Source organism: Arachis duranensis, chromosome 9 (genome assembly GCF_000817695.3).
Source record: "Arachis duranensis cultivar V14167 chromosome 9, aradu.V14167.gnm2.J7QH, whole genome shotgun sequence".
Classification (NCBI taxonomy): domain Eukaryota; kingdom Viridiplantae; phylum Streptophyta; class Magnoliopsida; order Fabales; family Fabaceae; genus Arachis; species Arachis duranensis.
The window spans coordinates 20,364,207-20,376,527 of NC_029780.3; the positions used below are offsets into that span (position 1 = coordinate 20,364,207).

The window sequence follows — 12,321 nt, forward strand, 5'->3', positions numbered from 1 at the left end:
CACACCTCCCCATACCACCCTTCCCCAAATACCCCTCACCAATCACCTCCATCTCTCTTCCCCATCACCTCTTCATCGCTCACATCCACCCACTCTTCCCCAAAAATCCCACCTACCCCACCTTTCAAAATTCAAAAACTTTCCCTTCCAAACCCAACCCTCACACACGAACCTTACCCCTCTCTCCACTCCTATATAAACCCCTAATCCCTGCTTTATTTTCACACATCATAAACACTTCTTTCCCCTCTTGGCCGAACCACTCACACCTCTCTATCTCCTCTATTTCTTCTTTTTCTCCGTCCCTTTTTTCTTCTTTTGCTCGAGGACGAGCAAACATTTTAAGTTTGGTGTGGAAAAAGCGTTGCTTTTTGTTTTTCATAACCATTTATGGCACCTAAAGCCGGATAAACCTCTAGAAAGAGGAAAGGGAAGGTAAAATCTTCCACCTCTGAGTCATGGGAGATGGAGATATTCGTCTCAAAGGTCCATCAAGACCACTTCTATGAAGTTGTGGCCAAGAAGAAGGTGATCCCTGAGGTCCCTTTCATGCTCAAAAGGAATGAGTATCCGGAGATCCGACATGAGATCTGAAGAAGAGGTTGGGAAGTTCTCACCAACCCCATTCAACAAGTCGGAATCTTAATGGTTCAAGAGTTCTATGCTAACGCATGGATCACCAAGAACCATGATCAAAGTATGAACCCAAACCCAAAGAATTGGCTCACAATGGTTCGGGGAAAATACTTAGATTTCAGTCCGAAAAATGTAAGGTTGGCATTCAACTTGCCTATGATGCAAGGAGATGCACGCTCCTACACTAGAAGGGTCAACTTTGATCAAAGGTTGGACCAAGTCCTCATGGACATATGTGTGGAAGGAGCTCAGTGGAAAAGAGACTCCAAAGGCAAGCCGGTTCAATTGAGAAGGCATGACCTTAAACCCGTGGCTTGAGGATGGCTAGAGTTCATCCAACGCTCTATTATTCCTACTAGCAACCGGTCCGAAGTAACTGTGGATCGGGCTATCATGATCCATAGTATCATGATTAGAGAGGAAGTGGAAGTTCATGAGATCATACCTCTAGAACTATACAAGGTTGCTGACAAACATTCTACTTTGGCAAGGTTAGCCTTCCCTCATCTCATTTGTCACCTATACAGTTTAGCTGAAATTGTCATAGAGGAAGACATCCTCATTGAAGAGGACAAGCCCATCACTAAAAAGATGATGGAGCAAATAAGAGAGCCCACTCATGGACCTCAACAAGAGCATGAGGAAGTTTCTCATCAAGAAATCCCTGAGATGCCTCAAGGGATGCATTTTCCTCCACACAACTATTGGGAGCAACTCAACACCTCTTTGCATTCCATTGGATCTTCAAGAGGAAGAACTAGCCGCCATCACTAAGGTGGACCCGTTCTTTGATTTCCTTGTTCTTATCTTTCTGTTTTTCGATTTTTATGCTTTATCTATGTTTGTGTCTTCATTACATGATCATTAGTGTCTAGTATCTATGTCTTAAAGCTATGAATAATTCCATGAATCCTCCACCTCTCTTAAATAAAAAATGTGCCTAATTACAAAAGAACAAGAAGTACTTGAATTTCAAATTTTATCTTGAAATTAGTTTAATTATTTTGATGTGGTGGCAATACTTTTTGTTTTCTGAATAAATGCTTGAACAGTGCATATTTTTTATAGTGAAGTTTATGAATGTTAAAATTGTTGGCTCTTGAAAGAATGATGTACAAAGAAAAATGTTATTGATAATATGAAAAATCATGAAATTGATTCTTGAAGCAAGAAAAAGCAGTGAAAAAGAAAAAAGTAGCAAAAAATGGCAAAATAAAAAAAAGAAAAAGCAAGTAGAAAAAGCCAATAGCCCTTTAAACCAAAAGGTAAGGGTAAAAGGGATCCAAGGCTTTGAGAATTAGTGGATAGGAGGGTCCAAAGGAATAAAATCCTGGCCTAAGCGGCTAAATCAAGCTGTCTCTAACCATGTGCTTGTGTCATGAAGGTCCAAGTGAAAAGCTTGAGACTAAGTGGTTAAAGTCATGATCCAAAGCAAAAGAGTGTGCTTAAGAACTCTGGACACCTCTAACTGGGGACTTTAGCAAAGCTGAGTCACAATCTGAAAAGGTTTACCCAGTTATGTGTCTGTGACATTTATGTATCCGGTGGTAATACTGGAAAACAAAGTGCTTAGGGTCACGGCCAAGACTCATAAAGTAGCTGTGTTCAAGAATCAACATACTGAACTAAGAGAATCAATAACACTATCTAAAATTCTGAGTTCCTATAGATGCCAATCATTCTGAATTTCAAAGGTTAAAGTGAGATGCCAAAACTGTTCAGAAGCAAAAAGCTACTAGCTCCGCTCATCTAATTGGGACTAAGTTTCATTAATATTGTGGTATTCATTGTATATTCTCTTCTTTTTATTCTATTTTGTTTTCAGTTGCTTGGGGACAAGCAACAATTTAAGTTTGGTGTTGTGATGAGTGGATAATTTATATGCTTTTTGGCATTATTTTTAGGTAGTTTTTAGTATGATTTAGTTAGTTTTTAGTATATAATTATTAGTTTTTATGAAAAAATCACATTTTCTGGACTTTACAATGAGTTTATGTGTTTTTCTATGATTTCAGATATTTTCTGGCTGAAATTGAGGGACCTGAGCAAAAATCTAATTCAGATGCTGAAAAAGGACTGGAGATGCTGTTGGATTCTGACCTTCCTGCACTCGAAGTAAATTTTCTGGAGCTACAAAAGTCCAATTGGCACGCTCTCAATTGCATTGGAAAGTAGACATCTTGGGCTTTCCAGAAATGTGTAATAGTTCATACTTTGCTTGAGATTTGATGGTCCAAACTGGCGTTTCAAGTCAGCATAAAAATTCTGGCGTAAAACGTCCAAACTGGCATAAAAGCTGGAGTTAAACGCCCAAACTGGCACCGGAGCTGGCGTTTAACTCCAAGAGAAGCCTATGCATGTGAAAGCTTCAATGCTCAGCCCAAGCACACACCAAGTGGGTCTCAGAAGTGGATTTCTACATCATTTACTTATTTTTGTAAACCTGGCTTTAAATAGGACCTTTTACTATTGTATTTTCATCTTTTTGATCATCTGTGATCTTTTGATCATCTTTGATCTTGGGATCAGGTCTTTGAACCCTTTTTCATTTGTTTCATGCTATTTGGGAGGCATGTCTGAGACCTTGTTCTTATGTATTTTCAACGGTAGAGTTTTTACACACCATAGATTAAGGTGTGGAGCTCTGCTGTTCCTCGTGAATTAATGCAAAGTACTATTGTTCTTCTATCCAATTCATGCTTATTCTTGTTCTAAGATATTCACTCGTACTTCAACCTGATGGATGTGATGATCCGTGACACTCATCACCATCCTCCCTTATGAACGCGTGCCTGACAACCACCTCCGTTCTATCTGCAAGAGCTTGAGTGTGTATCTCTTGGCCTCCTGGTTCACGACACATGGTTGCCTCTCTTGACAACAGAGCTTCCATTTCGTGCGATCAGAGTCTTCGTGGTATAAGCTAGAATCAAATGGGCAGCATTCTTGAGATCCGAAAAGTCTAAACCTTGTCTGTGGTATTCCGAGTAGGATCTGGGATGGGATGACTGTGACGAGCTTCAAACTTGCGACTGTGGGGCGCAGTGACAGTGCGCAAAAGGATCAATGGATCTTATTCCGACACGATCGAGAACCGACAGCTGATTAGCCATGCGGGAAACCGTAAAGGACCTTTTCACTAAGAGGATGGATGGTAGCCATTGACAACGATGATCCACCTACATACAGCTTGCCATGGAAAGGAGTATGAATGATTGGATGAAGGCAATAGGAAAGCAGAGGCTCAGAGGGAACAAAGCATCTTCATATGCTTATCTGAAATTCTCACCAATGAATTGCATAAGTATTTCTATCCTATTTTATGTTTTATTTATCTTTTAGTTATCAAAACCCCATAATCATTTGAATCTGCCTGACTTAGATTTACAAGATGACCATAGCTTGCTTCAAGCCGACAATCTCCGTGGGATCGACCCTTACTCACGTAAGGTATTACTTGGACAACCCAGTGCACTTGCTGGTCAGCTGCACGAAGTTGTGTATCACAATTTCGTGTACCAATCACTTTATTGATCAATGTCATCACAGCAAACATTTATAGGATGAAGAAAGGATTTTGGTTTCTCTTATAGCAAACTTTGAAAGCAAAAGTTTAAGTTCATTAAAATATTTAAGTTTGTACTTTATCTAAAGGTCTTAAACCGATGATATTTTATGTAGTGCTTTAATTTAGAAGATATTTTAAAATTTATATTAGATTATAATTATATTTTAGAGTGTTTATTTATAATTTATTTATTATTTTAATATAAAACGGTTTTTTCGGTTAGACCACTGTTGAACCGATTGAACCACTAAATCAGTGAACCAGTAACTAAAATGGTTTGATGACCGATTCGGTTTTCAGAACCTTGGTGTTTCTATTTTGTGACTTAGTTATTTCTAGATTGTGACTGCTCTGTTTTTGTTGTCATTTGAATGCTGGAAATAGACTGCTTCTGCCTGGGTTGCGAAAATTAAAGCTTTTATTCTAGGATTTTTAATGGTGTTGTGTTTGGAATATGAAGGATGAGCTTAAGAAGAAGTTTGCTAGAAACTATGATGTTAAGGACTCCAACACTGCGTTTATGTTCAAGTTTCACACCCATTTCGGAGGGGACAAATTCACTAGTTTTAGTTTGATTTATAACTGTTGAGAATGCTAAGAAGTATGAGTCTAAGTACAGACTTATAAGATAACTCCATTTTTTGTTCTTCGGATGTGGTTTTTGTTCATAAGTATAATTGCTATGGAATGAGAAACACTTTCATCCAATTAGAATGTATCTCTTTTAGTCTTTGTAAATTGTAAGACTGGTATGTTAGTGCATACTAATTTTAATCGTTGTTGGATGAACTCTGTATAATAATATAGTACTTCTTCAATTCTTGTCAGTGCTATTTTTAACATAATAATAATATGTGTACTCCTTCATATTTGGAGTTTATATATATTTTTAAAGATCTTTAAGATTTTAGTTGATGATAATTTATGTATTCTTTAAATTTAGAAGATATTTTAAAGTTCATATTACTATAATTATGTTTTAAAGAATTTATTTATAATTTATTTATTATTTTATTATAAACGGTTTTTTTGGTTGGATTACGGTTGAATTGGTTAAATCAATAAACTAGTAAATCAATGACTAGAACGGTTTGATGATCGGTTCGGTTTTCAGACTTTTGGAAAAAACCACCCGGCAAGAAATCGGTCTTGGGGTTTATATTCCTAAAACGACGTGGTTTTAACTTTTGTCTTTTTTTCTAAATAAAAAACAGTGTCTCTCAGCTTCTCTTAACCAGTTAACCCTAAAGGCCTCCCCAGTTCCGCGATTCATCAACCATCGTCAACACTCATCAGCCAGCCACCACCAGCTGCAGTAGGCAGCAGCTCTTACCATCGCTGAACTCCTCTCCTCGGTCAGAGCTCACCGTCGCCGCCGGAATTGTGACTGACAGAGGGTGCCATCGCCGAACGTCTCTGCCACTCACCCTCTTCTCCTCGCCGTGGAATCTCTGCTCAGAGCTCTTCTCGTCGCCGTCGCGAACTGTTCCTGATCGGCTGTCGTCTCCTCGCCATAACGAGCTCTGTTCCCGGCGTCTCTCTCTTCAAGCTCTCTCTCTATCTCTACGAGGCCACTGTCAGCGCCGTGTTCCTCCGAGCTCACTCTGTCACCGCCGTTCCTCCCTCGGCGTCTCACCGGTAGGCCACTTCTTCTTCAGTTTCATCTTTATTTTCTAGTTAATTTTTAAGATTCTGAGCTGAGTTTGTGTTCTGAAATTGGATTCTGAAATAATTTGATTCAGATTGTTTAGGGTTTGGAATCTTTGCTGATGTGAATTCTCGAGTAAAAGCAATAAAAATTTTCCATTTTGGGATATGCTTGAATGGCTTTATTCTTTGTGAATTCTCGAGTAAAAGCAAAAGATAAGGCTAATCAATTATTTTTTATGAGCACGAAGTAGATGTTAAAAAATTGGTTAGTTTCATTCACAATTTGAAAGCAATAATGTTATATATTAGTGTGCTTTTTTAAGTCTACATTTTTTTTAATGAGAAATTTCAACTTTTGGACTAAGAATGCACTGATGGAGAAATTGGAATTGAAACCGGCAAAGGTGAGGTGCTAGGTATGCGTCCCCGAATCCCCATTAATCCATTTACCCCAATTGTTCTTCTTCGTGCTTGGTTGCTTGCTGCTCACTTCGTCACCCGCTACCACCACCCTCCTCTGCCCTTTGCCATCTTCACTGCTTCGTGCTGCTTGCTGCTCACCCACCACCACCACTACGACCACGACCACGACGCAGCCACTCTTCCTCACAGCCTCAGTGCCTCTGTCCTCTTCCATCCGCTTCTTCGCCGTGCTTACCCACTACCGCACCCCATTCTTCTATTCACTTACCTTCCAATACCCACTACTCAAAATCCCTAATCTTCTCCCAAAATCCCCAGCGACTCACTCTGTTACACACACTCCCTCCCTCCCTCCACGCATTTGAACCTCTTTCTCAAGCATTCAAACGACGGCAACTACTTTCTCCAGCATTACTCCCATCCTTTCACTGCGGCTGCTGTGCTCTCTACTCCCCCAGTCTCGGTAGCTGCCTCTATTTCTTATTCGTTGATTATTGATTATTGATGACTCAATCTATTAACAATATGGATTAGTTCAGTTTTTTTTTTTAAATTTGTTTGTTCATCGATCTATTTTATTAGATTAGTTCTGGTTTTGCCTCTTTATGAGATGAAAATACGGTGTGTGATTGAACTGATTAAATTAAACGGTAGCTCTTTAATCTTTGTGCTTTGTTCTGCCCAAAATAGAACCTTAATTTTCTTGTTTGTGATTAAACCTTGTTAGTAATAATGAACTAATTAACATTCTGGAGTCTTAATTTGTTCTGTTTTGCTTGTCTTTTGAGTGTAACTAAAAGACAAATGGAAGGAGGAAGGCCTTAGTCTGCTTCTGTTTTGCTTGTCATTTAGGTTCACTGATCCATCTTCATTAGACATAATGTAATGTTATTGATTTATCTTTTGATCCTTTTTGTATCTTGGACATACAACATTTAAAATTCCTAACAACTTGTAATATGTGCATGCATCTTTATAGGCTATTTCCCTTGAAATTGCCTGCTTTCCTTTGATCAGCTGTTATACTAAATCTGGACCTTGATAACATAACTCAGAATTGTCATTATATGAAGAAAATTGTCAGGTCTTATAGTTGTGGCCCGAAAATGATAAGATTTCGTCAGGTTTAAGGCCGGGTTTTGTTCTCAAAAAATTAATCCGGTTAATATTTGCTGTTGGGTCTGGGTCAGAACAAACCCGGTTTTCACCCAGTTCATGGACAGCCTTACTGGCTTCTACCTATGGTGGTTGCTGCATATTTGTTGATCCATTAGACCATAATAAGGGTAGGGTAGGGCAAGAGTAGGGCAAGAGTAAAGACATAAATGAACCAAACAATTTAAAGCAAGGGTAGGGCAAGAGTGAAGACATAAATGAACCAAGCAATTTAAAAGAAGAAAATATTATTATAAGAAGCTGCCAAAATTGATTATATCATTGTTGATAGGAGCTAACAGCAAGTCCAAGAACACTATTTTAGGGACCAACATTACTGTAATACTCTGAGCATTGGAAATGAGAGAAGAAAAATAGTAGTCCTGTTAATTTTAGTTTCCTTGATCAATATGCTTGGGCTTGGCTGAGAATTATTGTTGATAACATCATTTAAAGTAAAAGTTATATTGTATTATCTGCTCTTAAGGTATGATTTGCTTTATTAAGTAACTGCATCCTATGACTATCTTAATTCTTCTTAAGTGTGAAAATTTTATGCCTACTTTTTTTTTTTCCAGATTTATGTTGGGTAGCCTCTGATAAAAGTGTACTTGTCTAATGGATGAGAAAGTTAAGAAGTCAAAGACTGAAGAAATCTGTTTGGAGCCAAATGACAGGAAGAAGGATAAGCACATGAAGAAAAAGAAAAAACACCAAAATGATAAAGCACTCAATTCAGATAAAATTCTTGAGGGAAATTGTATTGATGATGATGCTGAGAGACAGGCTTGTTCCAATGATAAATTTACGAGGAATAAGGAAGAGGATGGGAACATTAGTAAGAAGTTGAAGAAAAAAAGGATAAAGGACACTGAAGTGTTACATAATGCAATTGTTGATGATAAAATATTGCAGGTAATGGATGACAACCAAAAAAGCAAGAGGAAGAAGAGAAACATTTGCAGTGATTCATTAACTGCAATCCAAGAAATAGGTTCTTCAAAACCAAACAAAAGAGGGAAAGTTGTTGGGGATTACGAATTCAAGGACCATGAGGGTGATCCTCCTTTGGCCAGAATCAGCACTGGAGATGCTAATGCACATTCACTTGTCAATGAAGTTGATGATCAAGGTAAGAAGACGGAGAAGAATAAGAAGGAACTGAGAGAAAAGGGTGATTATTTTGTCGTTCCTAGTGACCGGCAAGACAAAGAGACAGAGAAGGTAATTATTAATAAAGTGAAATGGATTGAAGAAGAAGACTGCAAAACCAATAAAGGTGAAGATCGTCAAGGCAAGAAGATGAAGAAGAAGAAGAAACTGAGAAATAAAAACAAAAGTAAGTTTGAAAGCACTGAAGATGATCAAAATTGTGCTGAAGCCAATGAAGGTGATGACAATAACCAAGGCAGGCAAAGGAAGAAGAAATTGAGCAATAAACGAAAAAGTAAGGATAAAAGTGAGTTTAAAAGCAGCAAAGATGATCAACATTGTGCCAACGACAATGAAGGTGATGATGATAACCTGGGCAAGAAGATGAAGAAGGGTAAACAGAGTGAAGAAAGCAAAAGTAATGAGAGCAATGAAGTTAATGATCAAGGAAAGAAGACGAAGATAAACAAGAAAACTAAGGAAGGCACCACATCCAAACGCAAACGAGTAACATTTTCTGATCAGGTGGAGGTCTGTGGTGATGGCTTAATACGGGGGCAAAGGTATACGAATGAAGAAGATGAAAAAATTAAACAGGCTGTTTTCGACTATATAGAGACTCACCAATTGGGGGATGAAGGTCTTGATATGGTTCTTAATACTAGATATCACCCTCAACTTAAAAATTGTTGGAAGGAAATTGGAGTAGCCTTGCCCCATAGGCCTTACATGAGTGTATATTATCGTGCTCACATTTTGTTTACAAGGGATGAGAAACACACTTGGACAGCTGAAGAGATAGAGTTTTTAAAGAAGACAGTCGAACAACATGGATCTGATTTTAAATCAATAGCCGAGGCAATGGGTAAAAATCGACTTCATGTAAAGGATCAATGGCGTAGAATAAAAATGACCAGAAAGAGAGGAGCATGGTCTCAGGAGGAGTATCAAAAGGTATTTGATTTGGTAAGCGTTGACCTACGTGCAAGGGCTTTAGAAGACACTAGGAATAAAAAGCATGGTATGTTGCGAGATAATATTGGTTGGGAGGCAATTAGTGACAAATTGGGAACTAGATGGAATGGAGGAATTTGCCAAAAGTGGTATTCTCAACTAACATCTCCTATGGTTGATCAAGGTATTTGGAGTGATACTGATGACTACCGCTTGGTAGATGCCTTATTTAGCTTGGATGCTTGCAGCATGGAGGAGGTAGACTGGGACAATTTGCTTGAGCAGAGGGATGGTGAGTTATGCAGAAAACGATGGAATCAAATGGTTCGATATATTGGAGAGCATGGGAGAAAGTCATTCAGTGAGCAGGTGGAAATTCTTGCAAAAAGATATTGCCCTGATTTATTGGAAGCAAGAGAAGCCTTTGATAGCAAACCTGTCATTTGTGGACGCTCTTGCGAAAATATATTACCCTGATTTATTGGAAGCAAGAGAAGCCTTTGATAGCTAAGCTGTCGTTTGTGGATGTTGTTATTTTGTCAGGTGATTTTCCTGGGGTTAACTGACTTTTTCTAAAACTGAAATGTAATAGATGGCAGTTATAATGCTTTTGTGGGATCATTATAGCCTTTATTCTGCATATCAAGAGCTTTATTTTCTATTGGAGTGAATGATAGTATTGTTTTCTTGTGTAAAATATTTCTGCTCTTCTGAGAATCTTTCTTTTGATTAAAGAACATTGATGTATGTTTTGTTGCACTTTGAAATTCATCTGATGAGGGGGAAACCTCGAAAAAAAAATGATTTTCTGCTTTCTGTAGCGAAGGCTGGAAGTCACTCGCATGACAGAATAGTTGACTGCATTCTTTGATGATTGTTCAGAGCATATGCATTTTGGTAGATGTATGACTTAACAAGCATGCAAATTATTTTCATTAGAATGGGATTTTATGCTCAATCAGTGATGTTTAGTAAAAGTTATATGTTGAGTTTTATTCAACTAGATATTGTTCTGCGAGAACCAAGAATAGGTTTCATCGTCATAGTGTTAAGAAATCTTTTAGGAAAGATTGAATGCTCCAATTACCATTTGACTATTACAACATTGCCTTCTGTTCAGTTCCTCCCACTCTTAAGAATCTTCAGCATCCAAGTTCCTTGAAAGTTCACCCCCTTTTTAGAAAATGTTTTAGGCCTGTCACTCCCTTATATGCTTTACAAATCATACTCACTCTTTTGTTATTCTATCTTGCTGTCTAATTTCTGCAGAATTCTGGTTTTCAAATTTGTTATTGCATTGACCTTCTTTGGTTAGTTGTTTGATACCTTTTTTCAGGTTTATGGTTTGAAACTTGTTGATCTTTGGTTCGCCTGATTTATTGAACCACGTTGTATTGTGCACTTGTTTCTATTTTCTATATTCTGCCGTATTGCAAGGTTTATACTGTGATGTGCAATGTTATTTAACTGTTAATGTAACAAAATCTTCAGCATTATTACGAAGTTGCTTTTCTAAAGCATAATGTTTCTTGATTAGGAACCAAAATTGCTGCCACAAGCAATGTTCATTGTTCTTCTTTCAGCCATGTGTATTTTTGTTTATTTAATTTTAAAATTCAAGTAATTGAGTATATTGTCTTGCTGCTAAAGGGCATGCCTGGTGCTCTGTGAAATCTCGTCTCCCCATCTTCATGAAGAACTAGAAATTGCTTTTCGAGAGGGGAATAGGATTGAATTTAAGTGTTTAAAAATGTGATGAATTTAAATGTATAAATAATATTATGCTACTTATATATATAAGAAAGCACTGGTATAATTATACATTATTTCTCTCAACAAACCTCACCTACTGTATGAGATCGTGTTTGAAGATTATAAGATACTAGATTGTTCTCATGTCAGCCTGTCACATTTTCATTGTTTTCAGTTTATATTTCATTTGTTTTAGAAATATCATTTTCTTAAAACATACATTCTCATTGTTTTGTTGTATTTTCAACAATAATTTAGAAAATATATAAAATCTCAGACTAGACAGGATATACATCATTGAAAGTAACAATCGAACTGAAGCGGTGGTGTCACTACTTGATTGTTCAGATAGTCAGATTTGGTAGTTGATGTCAACCATTAGGAGTCACCCTAATTCTTATTTAGAAAAAATTCTACAATCAAACAAAATAATTAGTCAAGATCAACCAAGTTATTAATTTGTTTTATATTCCACACGCACCCTCTTTTACCTTTTTTTTTCTTTGTATGCTGCTGCTTCTTCTTACATACATCATTCTTGCGCGGGCTACTTTTTTTTTCTTCTTTTCTTCTTTTTTTTTCATTTTTTTCTTTTGTTATTGTTGTCGCTCTCACTACCATTACCATCTATTCTTCCTCATTTTTAATTTGAATTTCTTCTTTTTCTCCTCCACCTCTTTCATCTTCATCATCATCATTATCATCATTATTATCGATATTAACGTCATCGTTGTCTTCTTCTTATACGTAAATAATATTGTTCATTTTTTTTTTACCTGTTCTGCTTACTTTCACTACTTATCTACAAGTTTTTTCATTTTTTTTCTATCAAAATTTGTGAATATGCAAATAAAATCTTCATGAGATAAATTCTTAGCTTTATCATATTATTTAGTTGAAAATTTCAGTGTTAGAATAAAGATATTTAGGTGTTATTTTTTAAAATTTTATGTGTTATTTTATATGTTAGATATGTATCTTCTTATATGTAATTTTACTGTTCATTATTTTTTAAAATTTTTCGCTTGTTC

General features: G+C 36.9%; 1 protein-coding gene across 2 annotated transcripts; it reads left to right on the plus strand.

The window, feature by feature from the left end:
* The first annotated feature begins 5,424 nt into the window (after window positions 1-5,424).
* Window positions 5,425-10,235, plus strand: LOC107465053 (uncharacterized). 2 transcript variants are annotated; one of them, XM_021131717.2, is made up of 2 exons: window positions 5,425-5,842; window positions 8,011-10,235. In XM_021131717.2, the coding sequence occupies exon 2, from the start codon at window positions 8,051-8,053 to the stop codon at window positions 10,013-10,015; it is 1,965 nt and encodes a 654-aa protein (XP_020987376.1). In that variant the 5' UTR covers window positions 5,425-5,842; window positions 8,011-8,050; the 3' UTR covers window positions 10,016-10,235. The 2 variants fall into 2 exon arrangements, with proteins under 2 accessions (XP_020987376.1, XP_052110073.1); XM_052254113.1 differs by lacking the exon at window positions 5,425-5,842 and adding an exon at window positions 6,113-6,740.
* The last annotated feature ends 2,086 nt before the right edge of the window (window positions 10,236-12,321 follow it).